This window comes from Struthio camelus, chromosome Z (assembly GCF_040807025.1).
Source record: "Struthio camelus isolate bStrCam1 chromosome Z, bStrCam1.hap1, whole genome shotgun sequence".
NCBI classification, from domain to species: domain Eukaryota; kingdom Metazoa; phylum Chordata; class Aves; order Struthioniformes; family Struthionidae; genus Struthio; species Struthio camelus.
Window position 1 is genome coordinate 25761440 of NC_090982.1, and position 18725 is coordinate 25780164.

Here is an 18725-nt window from a genome sequence, read left to right on the forward strand (position 1 = left end):
GAGTGGACACAGCAACCTGCTGAGCAACCTACTGCAGCTGACCCCCTGCTCCTGCAGGGGCTACACTACATGACCCCCAGTGGTTCCTGATGGCCTCAGCAAATCTGGCTGTACGCTTCTGTGAAAACTCAAATCCAAAAGCAAAAATGACTGCAGTTTGACCTATTACACAGTTTCAAGTGTTCAAAACTCTTCCTTGCAGATAAATCCACTCCCAACATTCCATTTTTTTTTCTAATAACACAGACTGAACACACATTTTTCCACTGTGAAATGCTGCACTCAAGCCTTCAAAAATAAGTAAAATCCACATCAAGAAAGAAATGCTATGTCAAGAACACAGTCACTTTCACCTTCCCTTATATGAATACCTACCAATTCCAGTACCTACTTCTAAACTTATTTTATACATAGAAGTTGGAATCTGGGTCTCACTGAAATTAATGGCTTCCTGACACTGATTTCAAAGGTTCATTCAGAAAAATAATTCCCACTGCAGCTATAGTAATACACAGATGTCCTGACATGCTGCTGGTTCTGTAGAGCTTAATGAGGTTCATCAGTGACTTGAACCACCAGGCTGGTGTCCTGCCAGGGTGAAGAGACTTTGAGTCTGTTTTCTTTGCATTAAACTGTCTGGATGGACAACGACTGTGCTCATGCCCCAGCAGAGCTGAACCCAGCCCAGCTGGTTGCTCAAGGCAGTTGGAGGAGACCAGGCACGTGAACACGAAATGGTGAAGCTCACAGCAGGGAGAGAACCCTCCCCTTCACTCGCAGTAGCGGCATGGACTGAATCCCCTCATCCCAGCCACCATGGGACATGGGTTCACCCATGAACCCATCCATGTTTAACTTGCTCCTGGAGCTGGCAGCCCTCCACGCATGCTAAAGGATAAATATATCATCCCTTTGTGGGTCTTCACAACAACACACACAGTAAAAAGCAGGAGCTAATTAATGAGCACTAAGCTGTAGTGGGATGTGTACTCAGAAGTCTGAGGGGCCTTTCTGTGTCCAGGAGGGTAGCAGGGTTCAGAGCACTGGAGATGCTCCTTTCCAAGAGGAATTCAGATGTCTAACTTTAGCTGTCTTGAGTTTTACTCAGTTTAGATGCCTTAAACAGATGACATCAATGCTCTCTTACTTCTCCAAGAGAATGTATAGTATATTTTTATGTATTTCTTAAAAAAAAAAAAACCAACAAAGTAACATGGTCCCTAATGATTTTTTTTTAATTCTAGAGAAAGAACATATCTTTCAAAAATGGCTAATTTATACACTGTGCAGGCCAACAATATATGCTGATCAGAAACATAAGAAATGCATTGTTTGACCAGAGTATTTGCTTTTGTCGTCCCTGAGTCTGTTTATAACAGCAGCCAGCACCAGATGCTTCTGAAAAAGACATAAGCAGCATAATAAAATTATGAATAACTATCACATGTGGAAAGTTTCTTCCTAGCTTTGTCTGTCTATAATTAGTTTATGGTCAATTAGTAGCACAGCTTGCATCTGTAATATGAAAAGAATCTTATTTAAAGTACTTGCAAGATATTCTTATATACATAAAACTCTCTTTATAGGAGTCTTTGCAGCACGCTGAAGAAATCTGAAACCCTGAGATATTTCCACCACATTTAAATGTGTTTAAATGTTTACTTGTTATCCTGAAGTGCTGTATGAACAGCTCCAGATCTATGGCTATGAAGACCTGCAAACACAGAGGCTTTTCTTTAGAAAGAGACGATAAATGGCTAGCAGTTCCTATGGCAACAGACGCAAGTATCAGCGAGGAAGTAGTACAAAGGTCCCTAGAAGCTAGAGACAGCAAAGCTGTCCTTTTGGTTGTTTTTATTTTGAGAAAGTATAGAATATCCTCACCACTTCACAACAAAAGTCTACCTGAAAAGGCTCTGAAAATTCATCACAGTTTTAGAAATAAAACTGATGTGGGACAGGAAACAAGTATGGCGAAGCTGGTAGCACTAAAAACCCGAATTTGCAGTGGGCTTTGTTCCACTGAAGGTGGCGCAGACATATTTAATACGATTATTTTTTTCCCTTCTTCACAAAGAAAGACTGCTTTGCCATAGCTTTAATATACAACATTTCCAGGGTATCATTTGCAATCACAGAGTCTAAAATGACAGGCTCAGAGACTTGTGCCTCTATTACTTCTTAGAGCAGAGCAGTCATGTTTTTGGAAGCCAGAATGGCAAGTCTGTACAGCAAAAATCTTATTTCAAGCACTAAGAAACTAATCCATAGGCAACAAATACAAACCTACCTTGTGAATTACAAAAATACACAACGCAAAAAAAAAAAAATGTATTGCAGAATATAACTACCTAGCAGGAACTAGTAAAAATAAATAAATACATTTAAGTTTAATGGGCATATTAGCAGAAATAAGAGAAGGATTTTTGTGTAGTCTGACACTACCATTACATCACATGTTTATATGCTATGAAGTGGAGGAGCTCTGTGGGGTTATTTAAATAAACAGTCAAGGATTCAATTTAGTTGCATCTCCAGCACTCCCTGGTGAAATTCTTGCCTCTTGAAGCTTTGAAGTTGAAATATCCATTCCCTTCTATGATGCAGCTACCTCAGGCATTCTTCAGTTCCAGCTGACCTGCTTGCTTTTTGTAACAATATACTCTTGTGACGACTAGAAGAAAGCTCTTATAAGTAAAACATATCATTTAGTCAGATTAAGAAAAATATTCCACTTCCAAATAAATTAGGTGGTCTCTACTGAGGATAGGTATGTTTTTTTTTCCTTTTTTAAACTCAAAGTTAAAGTTTTTTAAATTTTAAATTGTTTAAAAAAAAAGACAACGACTCAGTTCCCTTTGAGTCAGATCCCAGGAGGCATTTAAACAGCAAAAAACGGCCCCAGACAATACTAGGCACCTGAGTCTCTGTTTGTCATGTAAAGTTTTAAGTGTCTTCAGACGTACATCCGGTAATATATTCCTTTTGAACCAAATACTCTCTTAGGGCCTGAAGTTGTGCATAGAATCCATATCTACGCAAGTAAATATCACAGCTCCCTTTCTGGGACTCAGAAAAGAAGTGCTGCATGATTTGCAGCGTACTTCTGCAAGCACGCTCATGGTAATACATGAAATGGGAAGTGCTATACAAACATTTGACAGAAATGAATAAATAATACATTTTTCTATACTTTCTACTTACTGTTACGTCTGTAGCACTTTTAAAATGTAAAACATCCAGAAACATTCACCCTACCTTTATAATGCTCTGACAGGTTGAGAGCGGTAAGCCAACCAGACTGGTCCCATTGATTGACATGATCTGGTCCCCTATGTTTAGCTTCCCAGACTTCTCTGCTGGTCCTCCATGCATCATGTTGGCTATGATAACTGTAGGCAAAATCGATCCCCAGCCAGACTCCACAATAACTACACCGAGAATTTCTCCCTTTTGTTTTTCAATGTAAACCTGCATCATAAGAAGCAGCATTTCAAATAGAAGTTTCTTCTCATCTGTGGAATTAACTGTCTCCCCCGCAAAAAAACATTTAGATCTTTTATGAATCAAAAAATCGCACATTCCTCCTTTCCAACCTGTCTTCCTAATTCAAAGGCAAAACAATATAAGGTATACATTTACTGCATATTTAACTGTATGAAACAGTAAATAATTGACACTAAATCCACAGATTTTGTTTAACGCTGATCCCTCGGTCAGAACTCATTTCTGCATATGAGTTGAAGGAACTGGAGAATAAGAAACTGGAGAATAAGAAACTCTAGTGCAGTGGGCTTTTGTGGAGGGAGCTAAACAGAAAGAGATTGCATGAGCTTCTGACTGCAGATTGGAAAACCAGTACCTGTGTGTTGCAAAGGCGCACTGGTTCATTTTTATTAATAATAACAACAAGCAGCAAATCCTTTCAGCAAATATAATTCTTAAATCTGGAATCAACCACTCTAGTAAACTCTCTAGTGCCGCCATACATTTTATATTTTTTACTGTATTAACAATCTGTTTTAAATACATTTCATTGACGTGTAGTGTCCCACATCTCTGAAACTGTTTGGAAAAGACAACACAAACAGATGGTAAATCATTTCACTGCTGATAAATTTTGGGTTCACTGTTTGCTTTTGAAACAGAATTGCCCACAGGGTATCCTCCTGGGGAGGATATTCTGTCCTCACTAAGGTCATTCCTAGGAAGCATGAACGGTTTTCTAATTTATGCCAGAACGAGCCTGCAACTCATACACACAACTTAGCACTGTTATGGAGAAAAACGAGACGTACATCTTTGCAGTTTTCAGATTTGGAGAAGTGGATCAGGTCATCGTTGTACATGTCCTGGGTATTGAGCAAGTCACTATATTCCTTCTGGCTAAGGTCTTCTGGATTGATTCCGTTTGCCCTCAGAAATTCCTGGTAGGCCACACTAAATGCTTGACCTATGGACTGTGCGATCAGCTGGGCCTGTGACAGTACCCAGAGAGGAGAAAAGAAAAAAAATAAATAAATCAAACATTCTGATGCATCTTGCCTACTGACACTTTCTCTGTTACAGTCACACTGCAAAATGGCTCCTTCCTACAATTCAAGTTACTGCAACCCCTTTTAAAAAAATATTTGTGCATTACAAATTAATTTAAAAGACCCACAAAACGTCCAACGCGTTCACCTGTGCTGTGAATCCAGCCTGGCAGGCAATTATAAATGAGAAACGTGAATAAAGCCTTCCTTTCACAGATAAGAATTACTAATATAAACATAAAGATATACCCACTGTGTTGCCTGGAGCAGAGATGGCAGAATGAGAGCGCTAGCTCTCAGGTACAAATCTCTCTTCCAGCACACGCAGCTCTTGGATGGCTTTCCCTTCTAGCAGAGGCAATGCCATCTCTGACAAGCCAGCAGTGAAAATGAAAATGTCTACTAGAAGAGACACAGCTGCATTTGAGAGGATATTTCCTCCTCTTTTTCTCTCCCTCTTTTGAAATCATCACGTGTGTGTTTGGCAGCTCATGCCTCCCTCTCAGATAAACAAAAAAGGTTAATAGCTCTGACCCACTGAAATGACTGGATCCAGCCCCTGAAGTGACTGGAAACGGTCATTCAAGGCTCCTTCTCCATCCTACTACCTCCTTCAGCCTCTCCCCCTGACACTTCATGTTTCCCTCCCCAGCTCCAGTGACTCCATCAGTTCCTCACTACTTTCTCTTCCCAGCCCATCTGATGTGGTACGCTCCTGCGCCTACAGCTTCCCAACATCTTCTCTGCAGCCAGTGCCTGCAGCTTTCACTCGCTCTTCTGCGTTACTACCGCCCGCAAGCTGCTTTCAACCCCTGACATTTGCTACCGCACGGGAGAAGTAGGAGACAAGGGCAGACAAAAGGAAACTCAGTGTCATGCAAGGGCTGCAGCTGGAAACAAAACCACAGCAGCGGGTGCAGGAAGCGCTGTGCAGTACAGGGAACGTGGTCATGATGTGCCGTGAAACCAACCTTGGTGCACAGCACTGCCTGTAGGAACAGAAGGAAGAGACCAGGAGCGCTGCATAGCTGGCAGCATAGGTGTGGGGGAACACTGGGGATGCACGAATACACCTGAGGTGCATTTCTGTACAGCTATCAACCGTATTTTTAAGTCCAGTTTGCTCCCTAATAAAGAAAGGGTCACCAACCCTGAAATAAAAAGCTGACCTTAAAGAAAGCTGATCTTTAAGAAAGATCTTAAGAGTTCAGCTCCCATTTAGACATCCAACAATTGCACACAAAAGCTCAGTTCTTCTGAAGATCCAGCCTCAAATACAACTGATAATCCGATGCTGTGCTTCTTAGATAAGGACCATGACAAGCAAGGACACAGTCTGGCCAACACTTCCTTGACAACTTACAGTTTATGAGCCAGCTCTTGAGCAAATTCTTCTTGATACCCAGCAGTCCCAGAAGAAAAGGTTACAATGAAATATATATGAAGTTTATAGCATAAAGAGTCTGTACTACTGCACTGCAGGTACAGAGTCTTTGGAGCTGCAACCCCTTTGCTGCTAACAGCTATTATGATGTCTACATTGTAATTCCTCCCCAATTTATTTTTTCCTAGTCATTTGGATCTTTGAGACAATTTTTGCAAGCTCTTTATGAACTACACCAGGACTAAAGGACAGCTGATACAATCTCCAAAATCTTTTAGCATATTTTCACATTACTGAATGATGCTTTCTTTGGAACAACAGACATGTACTTTCCAAGCCAGTTTCTACTGGCACAGGGAGGATCACATCTGATAGAAGTATGACCTAATCCAACCAAACAACAGGAAGCATCCCCAAATGGAAGCATAGATGCCAGTTAGCCAAAGTGTTGGCTATAGGAAAAAGATCCATGAAGGCTGGATCACAGTCAAGCTTTCACAGGCTGAAGGAAAACCACACACTGCCTCTGGCTTCTGACAACTTAATCCCCACTTTTTCAGCTGGCCCGTAAGAGAGTCCAGTGATGTCCAACACTTGTAACCGGAAATATAGGAATTACAGCCACAAATCGGGCAGCTTATTGAGTGATATGAAACAACAACAACAACAAAAACAAACCATTAGTCTTTCCACTTGCACATCAGTTTCTTGAAGGACACTGCAAAGCTGGCTTATGTGCTCTTTAAAAAACCACTACCACTTTTTTAATGTTTTCTGTCAACGTTTTGGTAAAGGATTACCTTTATCAGTGCTCTTCTCTTTAGTTTTTAACCTCAGCAGCGGGTGATATATGTACTTGCATTTGCAGCCACAGAATTTATCGAACATAAGCTCAGAATAGGGTCACCACAAAATAAAATCAACTGTTTATTCTAGGAAACCTTTCCATCTGAAAGTCCTCACTCGTACTCCATGGAGTGGAAGGCATATGAGGTATTCCAAAGAAAATGGGTGATTTCACTTAACTTCCGTTAACTACTTCAATATACACTGAAATGAACTACACAGTCTTTCTGCACCCTGAGTGGTATGCTAGGCACAAGAAACAGGAATAAACTATTACCTCCTTATCTGTAGTCTGGGCAGTATGCCTTACTTAACTGGGATCACAGCCCTAGTCTGAACACGATTTTCACTTGGGAGCAAATCTTCTCCTTCCACCTCCTGCTACATGAACCATCTGACTGGTATCAATATGACAGTTGCCATGGAGACAGTTAATATCCTGTTATTTGAAGGGCTGAGAGCTAAATGCGATTTGCTCTTTTCCCAAATTATGTGATAACGTTGTGTGACATCACTTCATTTTAGGGCTAACTTGATTATGAGACTGCTAACTAAGTATCTAGCCACTTTGTTCTGACATATGTATGTTTAGTTTTACCTTTCGGTTACAGAGTTTAACAAAATAAATAAAATCAACAAGTTGTACACACTGGTTTTTCTTCCACAAATGTCTGGGTTGTAACTGCTGAGGGCAGGATAGCAAGTTTGATAACAGGTAATGCAATAAACCTACACCATACATACTCATTTAGATGTGTCTCCACTTAGTGCACTTTGGGATCACTTGAATTACCAACTTTCTTGGCTGTTTTTTGGATGACATCAGCAACTGCTCCCTATTTCAAGCCTTCCCATTAAAAAAAAAAAAAAATCACCTTTCTGATATGTATTAATGATCCTTGCAGCAACAGGTGGGATGAGAAGTTTCATAGGGAAATAAATGTCTTTGACAGACAATCACACTCACAGGTAGAATTTCTGAGCTGGTATATGTAAGCTGTGGCAACAGGGCCTGACTCTCACTGCCACCGGAAGACATTGTAGGCACTTAAAGTGGGAAGCTTTTCTATACACACCAAATTTGTGATTAAAATATCAGGCCCCAATATGCAAACAGAAGGCAAGTTCCTCTGCTTAGATGAAATATTTTTTTGCAGTTAACAAATAAACAGGACCACTAGTGATGGACTTCAAGCCTATCAAAATAGGCTTACATTTCCACCCCTAGGCAATCATGAGACAGAGTAATTCCTTACATCCTCAGACTCAAAGACGTGGCAAATCATTTTGTACTGCCTCTTTCCATCCTGGGAAGGGTGAGAAGCTTCCACATTGTCCTGGGAGTTAGACCGTGGCATTCGTCTACGTGCCATCAGAACAACAATATTCCCTATATCTGCGATGTAAGAAATGGTCCGCAGGGGATGATCCATCATGGTTTCCTAGGCAAAAAATCAACATCATCAGCCGTTTTCAGAAAGTTCTTATTGCACTCCTGGGGTTAGACAAACACACTAATAGCAACTCTAAGTCCATAAAAAGTCTCATGCAGAGGAGGAGATGCCAAGAGAAATCAAAAGCTTCACTTTCCAGAAACAAACCAAACAGCAAGTTTTCCAATTTAAAGTTTTATTTCCTATGGAAAAGAATGCAAAGACCTCAGTATCAGAACATGAATATGCAGGGCATATACGGGACCACTGTACTCAGGACTATGAACTTCAAATTATCACAATCACATGTTTTAGACTACTCTGTCTACTCTGTGGACAATCAACACTTGTCACACTACAATACCAGGCTACCTAGAATATTCTGTAATGTGAGCAACTTAGCTTCTCATAAGAAGTAGGGGGACAGCTGGGGTCACCTTACCTGCGAACTCTTACCATTTTCCAGAGTAACACACCAGAGTAACTGCATGTACGACATGCTTCTATAACATGGATTTCTTATGAGGAAATCCCAGACGGAAATACAAGAACCAGCATTTTCTGAAGGCCAAATTTTGGCAGGTAGGTGAGAGTCTATTTCAATGAACTATTATTTCAACATTGGCAATGGCTTCTTTGTCTATACCTGTGTATCTGCATTCAATACTTTTATTCTCTGTGTGGAAATGAAGAGGTCCACTTCAGTCATGGGTTGAGATTCACCTTCCGGAGCCTGTGAATATATTTATTAGCATTAACAAACATATTAGGTAATATCCTTAAAGATTATATTAGATCACAAACCGGGACACACTAAGACACTGTCACCAGAACAGCAATGCAAAATAGAGTATTAGACTGCAGAAGCTAAAGACAAACATAAAGACAAGGAAACTATATGCATATATATGAAAGTGAATTAGGTATTACTTGAAAAATCGTTAATCCCATAAAAACCTCCCTGATCACTTTCCTGATCCAGTAAAGTTATACCTCACTGCAACATGAACTGTATAAAGATTTTGTGAAAATCAAATGATTCTCCCATTTTCTCCCCCGTTATGAATTTCACTTTAAAGAAGGTTTTTCACACAAGCCATACAAATGGCTACAGGTATTTCTTGCCTGAGGAGTTTCTGAATGGGCTAACAGTGACTGCTCAGACCAATGTAAAAACATGTACCACAGGTGGGTGCAGTTTAAGCAATTCATAATGCAGTTCTGGTAAGAAGGTCTTCACAGTCAGACAACACACTATTCAAGCACTAACCCACTTCAGAAGTCATACCTTTGTTAACAGAAAGCAAATGCTTGTAATTTTAAAAATAATTAGGTTTGTTAAAAGGCCCCTAGAAACTCCATAAACAAAAGTTATTACTAAAATCAGTCACAGTCTCAGCATATGATTGTGTATATATGTAAACTTTCTTTTCTTTTTTGCATCCAGCAGTTTGACACATCTGTAAATTGAGCAAAACAGGTTTTAGAGAGGGATAAAAACAGACACTTATTGTTTAATCTGGTATTTTACAGAGTTAAAACCTTTGCCATGTCAGTCCTGTTCGTTTAGTATGCATTTTGGGTACTGCCTGTAACCATTTGATAAATCCAATCTTTACCCTGTTTCTAATATGAAATGGCTAATGATAAGCAACAAAAAATGGCCAATCGGGCAACTGATTTCTGAGAAATGTTAACTTGTATGCGGCTCAGAAATAAACCTAAACAAAAACTTGCTGGATGCAGAAAATAAAAGCACAAAATAAAAAGAAAGGAAAAATCCCTCCCAGAAAACAAAAGAACAGGCATAACATCAAGCTGATGGAGTTTGTACTGCACCTTCTTCCTGCTTTTGGCTAATTTCTGGGCCATCTGCTTAGCATGGAATAAACAGAGACAGGAGAAGAGTTAGAGAACGTACAGAAATTCCAACTCAAGCAGGGATCTGCATACTAATGCCAGGGCTCACAGGCTGCTAGCTGATCTAAGTTAGTTCCTGCTTGGATTAATTTCCTCCTTTTTCCATTTCTTTCCTTTCCTTTTTTTTTTTTTTTTTTTTTTTTTTTAAACTTTCCACACTTAATATAGCTTAAAAAAAAATGAAAAGAAATTGTGCTAGGAAGAATAGAAAAGGTTGGGTTTACTCTAAACAAATAGCCTTTTTTTTCCATTTACAGCATTCTAAACCATGAGGAGCTCTTCTGAAGAAACACCAGTGTAAAAGGTGAGAGGAGAAGCTCAAATATTATTATTTCAGCTTTTTCAGATCTAAAGAACTTAACTTCAAGTTGCCTAATGCTCCTACACACAGGAGCAAGCCTAAAAAACAAATCCCCTAAAACTATACTAATCTTTCCTGGAAAAACAAGATGGCAGAAGATAACTGACTCGAATTTTTTTGCTATTTCATTCTTCCGTGCAAATACACCCATGCCAAGTTAGTATCACGCATCTGGACAACAAGTTTTGCTGCTGGACAGCAAGTTTTCCTGTGACACCCGCATAAAGGTCCATACCGCCACACTTTTTCATAAAAGGCAGAAGAGAGGCCCTTCCACCGACACCTGAAAATGGTCTCCTATAACTAAGCAGTTTAACTGCTTTACATCCAGAGATATTTCACCCTATTGTAATAAATCAGTATGTTATGTGCTATTACAGTGACAATAGCAATAATATTAGTAATTATTATCATTCTTAAAATCTTGCAATCATTAATTCAAGTTGAAATACAAACCTAAGGCGAACTGAATTTATGGACCTCCTTACTGAAAAAAAGGCAATACTCATGAGGCTAGCAGATATCCTTTCGCTTTCAACAGTAACACTGCCTCTTAGCTAATTAAATTAACAGGTGCCCTTGTGGTGGGCAGTGGTCTTATTACGACAGGCTTCACAGAAAAAGATTCATGACTAATTATATTTAGGAAGAACAAGCAGGAAGCCTGAATCACAGACACATCCAATGTTTTACACTGATGCTTACAACTTAAATCTGTCAGTTTTAGTTTAAACCAGTCTGCAAATAGCTACTGAAATTTTAGACTGTGCTTCTTATTTATAAATGTGAACAAACATTTTCACACTGCTTTTACTAACCCTACTCAAACTGAGAAATCTGTTATAGTCTGGTGACAGCAAACTGCTACAAAAGCAATTAGACCTGTCTCATGCTGAAGGCTCTGCATTAAATTAATTTACCTTGGTACTCAGAAATAATATACTTATCTTGAATATAGCTGCCTGGCAAATACTGGGCAGAGACAATCTGGAGATAAGGCATTTAGACTGTTCCCCAAAATCAAGTTCCCTTTCAGATAAATTTTTTCAAGCTTTACAGAGTGACAGAACTCTCAAAATAAAAAAAGCACAGGCTTAAAAGAAGAGAAAGCAGAAAAAATCCTTGCGGCGGAGCCTACAGTGAAGAATCAAACATGACTCAAAAAACCCTGTTATGCATTTGCTTCTTCAGATTTCTGCTCCTGAACTCAATTGCAGCAGTCTTAGTTTTAACTTCTTGGAGAACGATTTTCAAATATTTCATAAAACTAAGGTAGTGAAGCGCCAATTTTAAGAAGTGATTGGCACTGCACAGAAATGGCAGGAAAGAAGCTACGGTCCATGAAATTTTTAGGATAACTCTATGAAAGATACACTGTCAAACAAATATTCTTCATGACTAAGTTATTTTGCTAACTTGAATCAAAGGATCCTTCTAACATTCTTAGAAAACTAGAAACAACCTAATTTAAATGAATACTGTTTCTTAAATATAGGGAGTCCAAACATTTCATTTAAGTGAAATGTTGCTGTTTCCAAAATATTGTTATTTATTGTTATTAAAAAATAAAAAGCAAACTTCCATTTACGCTAGAAGGATGGATTAAGTACATGTAACCCATTTAACATCTTTCTTCTTAACTTTAACCCATTAAGAAACGTACTATAATCCAGAGAACCCCAGACGGCCCTTTGTAAACAATAACATGTAAGATATTAAATGATTGTCATGCATGGATTCTATCTTCAGCTACTTTCAGTTAATTAATTCAGTTGGTGTCTAAACTGTTCAAACCTCCCATACAGTACAAATCTGCTGATGAAAAATAAAAATAAAAGCTAGCTGTTATTTTACATGCAAAACACAACAGCTATTCTGCACAAATCAGCTGTGAATTGTTAAGTGTGAACATTAACTTTTCTAAACTGTTACAAGCATTAAACAGATCCAGTCAAAGTAAAACAGGGAAAGATGTTTCTTCCTTTGCTATTTGAAGAAAATGAGACTACGGTCAGAAAACAGTGAATATAAAAGTACCTTTTAGTGGGAATATCAAGTCAAAAAAGTTTGGTGACTGTCTTCAAAGCACGACACATTTTAACTTAGGTGGACTAGACTTCATGGAGAAAAGCACCCGAGCAGAAAAAAAAGTCTCAACTCTTTTATACTTTTAACTGAAGAGATACTCAGGTAAATACAAAGTATGGAGAAGCATTTGTAAAATCTGTTTAAATTCTAAATGAGTGAACGCAGTGGTCTAAAGGTTCTGCTAAAACGAGGCATTACTAGGGATTGCTAAATTAAAAACGAACGCATTCAGATGCATGAGCCTAACAGTGCAGGTTGCTTTAAATGGAAAGTATCGTAGCAGCATGCCTTAAACAAAGGCCTTCTCCCCCTTTTAATGTTCTTAATTTCATGTTTTTAAGTTTTTAAAAGATCATTCTTAATTCATAACTTTTGTTACCTTTAACCACAGAGAAACATTTCACATGCAACACCCTACACACTCCGTAAACAAACATGAGTAGCACACAAGCATTATCAGCATGCTTTAGGCAACATTTTACACTTCTGGGCTAAATGCTGTCTTCAGCAACAATGAATCTGGCAGCATCTGTCATAATCAAGTCACCACTAGGCAGGTTTGGTTTTCATGACAAAACTCACAAAAAGAGCCAAAACCAAGTCTAACAAACCAGAATTCTGAGGCCCAGGGCTATTTACATTTCCTGAAGTTCCCCTAGAAGCTGAAAAGCCATAACTGTCAAAGTGTGCAGTGGTAACACATGCCAAGTAGTAAGCAATCAATCTTCTGAAATCTACTCGCAGCTTCGGAAAATTCATGTGCACCAGCTAGGGCCTTATCAGGTCAATAATGCAACTACTTGGGTCTCCACTTTGAACAAAATTACGACAACCAACAGGTGCACACCTGCTCATTTATTTGGTTTATAATCTATAGGTTCGATGGGTGAAATGAGCTAAGTACATTTCTTCTGCGTTGAGACAAAGCAGTGCTAGGGCATAACAGAGCCCTCAGAAAGAGCTGTATTTTGTTACTGAAATTCCAAGTAATATATTAATATCTAAGCAAGATTCTAAGCTCTTCTACCTCACAAAGCCAGTTCTAAATCAAATCATTTTTGCGCTGCTTTTCTCTAACATCTTCCTTCAATCATTGTCTCTTCCTGTTATCCCACACACGCTTTGCCTCCTGGATGCAAACCTCCTGCTCGGCCCCCAGCCCAGCTGCCCCGAGCCTTCTGGTTCCCACTACCAGTTTTCCATCACAGCTGATCCTAACCATTCCTTTCACCTTCCAGCCACGCGTCCCTCCTAGATGCAGTCACACTGAAGTCCTTATTTCTCTTCCTTCTCTAGCTTACCTTTTTGTTTCGTCTGCATTCAAATCAAGCAACTTCTCTACCACGCATCCAAGTGTCAGGAAAGGAGATGTGGGGACTAATAAACACAGATAGGCACAGCCTCACTTGCACCCAGAGAAAGAAAGGAGCACACACTGTAAGGGAAAGTCTCAGCTGTAAATGTAAAGGAATACTGCACATATGACTCTCATTAAGACTACGAGCAGCAGACTTGAGAAAGCTTGCTGACTTGAAAGTCTTTTAAAAAAACAGAACTGAAACCACTGTCACCACTGAACACACACAGATCACTATTTTTCAAAAAGCTTATTATTTGTCTAAATTTGGGCAGGCCTTTACAAAGACAGGGAAAGACTTATCTGAACAGGAAGGCTACTTCCCTGCCAAAGTGCTAGAGAGTTGGTGATTTTCAAAGACAAGGTTACAAGAACTTATGTATAGTTGAACATAGGCAAAATTACAACTTCTGAAAGTGTCTAAATGGTTCTAGCGGGAGCATCGCTCTACAAGTTCACGCACAGACTGAAGTCGGCACCTGGTATGGAAAATATGGGAAGGAACAATAACTGCAGGAAGCATCAGGTGTATCGACTGTGCTGATAACATGCTCTCTCCCTTCCTCTCTCTTACACTATTGTACACACAGAGTCTCAGTTGGAGCCCAAAATAAACTGTGCAAAAGAAGAACATGTAAATAATAAACTCATGAAAACTTTCAGATGAGATTATGCTGGGTACCTGAATTAGCACAAGCTATATGGAACCGTGAGCCCACCATGCAACAGAGTAATGGGGCGGGGGGGGGGGGGGAAGGAAACGTATCTTAAGATTGTAGCATCCTCTGTGCAATATTTCCTCCACACATCTTAATATCCATTGACAGTGTCACCATTGTCAGCTTACAATATAGGATGAGAATGGCCATCCCTTATCCCTGCCCATACAGAAATCAGTGAGTGTTCCTGTTTTCAAAGAAGTGTAGAGAATATATCAGATTCCATGAAAAACACTGTTTTCTCCATACATCTCCCTACTATCAGGGACTACTCTCTCTGTTCATCAGTTCATAGCTGATGTGAGGTGAAGAAGTACTATGTACAACATGGCCAGAAAGAGGCAGGTATTACTACAGCACAGCTTTGATAAATGCCAGATCAGAAGCAACTACAACACAAGTTTTTCCCTAAACCTGTTTTCTCTCAGCACCCAGGTAACCTAGCAGTTAGACCACCACTCAGTTTAGATTTTGGCTTACAGTACAGGAAACAACTAGTACTGTAGGGAATTAAAATGATTCCTTATCATTCTGCAGCATAAAACAAGTGCTTGCAGAAAGCAAGATCAGGCACTTAACCTTTCTGAAAACACAGATAACCCAACATGAAAAGACTACTGCATACCTAAGAAGTTCACATCTGCCACTGTAAGGCCTCAGCATAAGAAATAGCAGGAGTCATTCCTCACCTTGATCCTGCTGACAGCTTCCTGAGCCTGCATCATTCTCACATTCTTGGACGGAGTTTTATCCGAAAGGAGTTGAGTGGAGCCAAGGTAATTGGCAGCAAAAATGATTCCATCAATTAAGTCTTCAGGATCACAAGGTCCAGGAACTGTAACACAAGAAAGAAATCACTGAAGAATATCATACTGAACCACGGCACAACAGCAGCACTCTGATTACTTGAGCCTGCACCTGACGGCTGGCTGTAAACGCTCTTCTCTGGTTTAACTTAATGACATGGCAACCAGTGCTTTCACAGGTACAAAACACTGAGCAAATGCTTTCCAATCTCCCCAGCAGAAGCTGTAATTGTTAATCCAGCCTGTCTCTCACAACAGCTCTTTCCTTCGTGAGGCAGGCGTCACCTTTGGGCAAAATAAACCCTGAGAGCTTTTGCTCATAAAAAGAGGCACAGGTATTCAGCTGTTCCCTCACCCACTACCAACAGCCTTGCAATTTTGACTAGCACTAACACGTCACTGTTCAGATACAGTCACAGATAGAAAGAGGGCTGGAAGGGCACAATTTAAGAACAGCCATCAGCAACTTGCTCACTTGCGTATTACCCATAGCTACTGGACTAGGCAGAGGAATCTCCCTGGAGTGCTTTACAGGTACAACATGTCCCCTTATGGAGAAGACTGGTAGCATCAACCCCCAATTAAGGAAAGTGCTTTTATGCCATAGTCCCTTAAAATTCATGCTTTGTCACAACAAGACGACGAGGGAAAGAATAATCAAAAATACAGAGCATAGGCTCTCCTGCTGGAAAAGGAGCCTATTGTCTTAGTCCAGCAAGATTCTTAAGGATTTAACATCTGTCAACGTCTGTGGAAAGTCAGTGGGTAAAGAAGTATTCAGCACCTAAAAACTTAAGTCCTTATAAAGCAGTATTTATGAACTTCAGATTTTTGGTGTTTGGAGATTATATCTACAAAGGATTGAGTATTTCTCACTAGATGTTTCACTTGTCATGAATCAATAGGGATGCTGGTTTACATAAAAGGCTTGTTTTGTTACAAGCATGGAAGAAGAATTTATGTTCAAGGCCAGTGAAAAGGCAAATCATTTTAGAGACTGCTTTAAGTGTTAATATTTTATCATCAAAAACAAACTGTTTTTTGTTTCTTTTTTTCAAAGTGAAAAACCCTAAAATATCGGAACGGAGTGCTTATCGGTCCAAGGGTTATCTTCAGATATTTTTGTGGTGATGGGGACACAAAGTCTTGTATAATTCAGAATGCTGAATAATAATTCTAATTTATTAAAGAGAGAGAGTAACAAGTATTTAGAATGAGCATGAATAACCACAGCCCCAAAGAAATACAGGTCATTATTAATTTTTATATAGCTATATAATGTGTGCGTGTAATTTGAGGAGTTAATATACACATTAACTAATTATACATTAACTGTATACTAATTATAAATATATTAATATACAGTTAATGTAACTCCTATACCTATATAACTTACATAACTACATTAACACATGTGATATAATAATATAAATATAATTAAATATAATTAAATATTAATATAATATAATTAAAATAATATAATATAAATATATATTAACATATATTTTATATATATATGCATATATATAAATACACACACATATATGAACTACTCAAACTACACACAGAGATACAAGTACACTCACAAATCTTATCAGGAGCTTTTGCCTGCTGTGTTTTTTTTAAATATGAAAATTTATGACTAACAGTTTTGAGATGCTCATCTTGAGCATGCAGAATCTGATCATACACCATGTACCTGGACACTGCTCAAAACGAACTAGCAACATTCAAGTAGATGACCCAAATAAATGAAATTTTTCCCTTAGGGAGATTTATACATCTGTAAGTGCTGCATATTTGTGCACTCTTCCAGTCCTGAAAACCCAAGGCATTTTAAATGGTGTTATTCATTACTCTACATACAAGGGCCCTATCACCACTTCCAGCTCCAAATCCTTTTTAGTACACTTTTTGATAAAAACACAAAAAACATAAACGTAGGCTGAAAGAGGTGCCGATAAGACTTCAGGAAGGAAGCACATTCAAAATGGAAAAGGAATGTGCTCTATTGCCACTGGAAGTGAACACACATTCAGTACGTATTCAGTACGTATATTTTTTAAGCATTTTCCCAAAAGATCAATATCTAAGAAAAATTTAGTTTAAAAAAATTTTTTTGAAAGGAGGGGAGGATGCTGTAATATTGCCCTTAATAGAGAGGGCTGGCTCCTGGAGATAAATTTTAATTCTGAGACTGATCCTTCACTATTGCCTATTTCCAAAGCTCATTTACTTTCAAAACAACCTATGAAATCTACACTAGCTGATGATCTGGTGACAGATTCCAAAATGTATAGTACATACATTGAATACTAACCAATGATCAATTTTACAGTCTAAAGACACTGATCATATAATCTTTTAAACACAGCACAGCACACTGTAAAGCAACCCAAGGAATGTCAAGACAATCCAAATGAAATATTGTATCAGCTTTATTTCTGCCATTTTATAAAGCATGGAGCACAACTGCCGCCAGGGCAAAACAGCAAAAGAATCTTCAAATTTCCTGTTTCTGTCATGCTCTCAAAATGAAATAACTGTTTTACAGCATGCAGTCTCTTTGTATACACAGAATGCAGAGTCATAGAAAAGCTAAGAGAAGCTCATGTAGCAGATAACCTGCTTTTCACACCGTTCTGAGTAAGTTTAGCAAGAGTACAAGGGCTACCCTGACTCTGAAACAGGAAGCTCTATTTACTTAGAGGACAAGCACCTGTAAAGCCATGAAAATTTCCTCTCCCAGGCCTGCCTCAATGCTGGACAGCAATCATTACAGTAATCTTGCCTAACCTTGTCAGAACAATAGCTCACTGTGCACACACATTAACATGTGTTGTGTGAATGCCATTAAAAGAAGTTTTAGTGGTGTTTTAAGTGATACTGATAAAAACTCAACAGAACTGGGACAGAAACTATGAACAAAATGCTCAAAAATAAGAGGTACGTTTCTGAACTTGCAAAAGAGCCTAGCAAGGTTCAGTTCAAGCTCCAGATTGGACCCAATTTAACCTAAACCAGATCATCCAATCCTCGTAGTTTTTCTATTCAACAAATAAAAATATAATTTCACACATTATAAATACTAGAGTTCTTTGGATATATGACAAAATAGTTCTGTATCTTACCTTCAACATAGGTTGGAAATGAAGCCAAGCTTTTTCTGGACTGTAATTAAGACAAACAGGATTTCAAACAGAACAAAGCATGCGCCAATATGCATTAAAAATTTCTTCATGCCAAAAAAAATTAGTCATAGTTATTAGCAAAGGA

General features: G+C 38.8%; 1 protein-coding gene across 2 annotated transcripts in view; it reads right to left on the reverse strand.

The window, feature by feature from the left end:
- APBA1 (amyloid beta precursor protein binding family A member 1) overlaps positions 1 to 18725 on the reverse strand; it is a 97665-nt gene that overhangs the window by 5588 nt on the left and 73352 nt on the right. The window contains exons 4-10 of one of the 2 annotated variants that reach the window (XM_068926681.1): positions 18581 to 18620; positions 15333 to 15478; positions 10038 to 10070; positions 8845 to 8931; positions 8022 to 8207; positions 4299 to 4478; positions 3259 to 3471 (exon numbers count right to left, since the gene is read on the reverse strand). In XM_068926681.1, the coding sequence (XP_068782782.1) occupies positions 3259 to 3471; positions 4299 to 4478; positions 8022 to 8207; positions 8845 to 8931; positions 10038 to 10070; positions 15333 to 15478; positions 18581 to 18620 (885 nt within the window). The remainder of the gene's footprint in view (positions 1 to 3258; positions 3472 to 4298; positions 4479 to 8021; positions 8208 to 8844; positions 8932 to 10037; positions 10071 to 15332; positions 15479 to 18580; positions 18621 to 18725) is intronic. The other variant, XM_068926682.1, reaches the window with a different exon arrangement.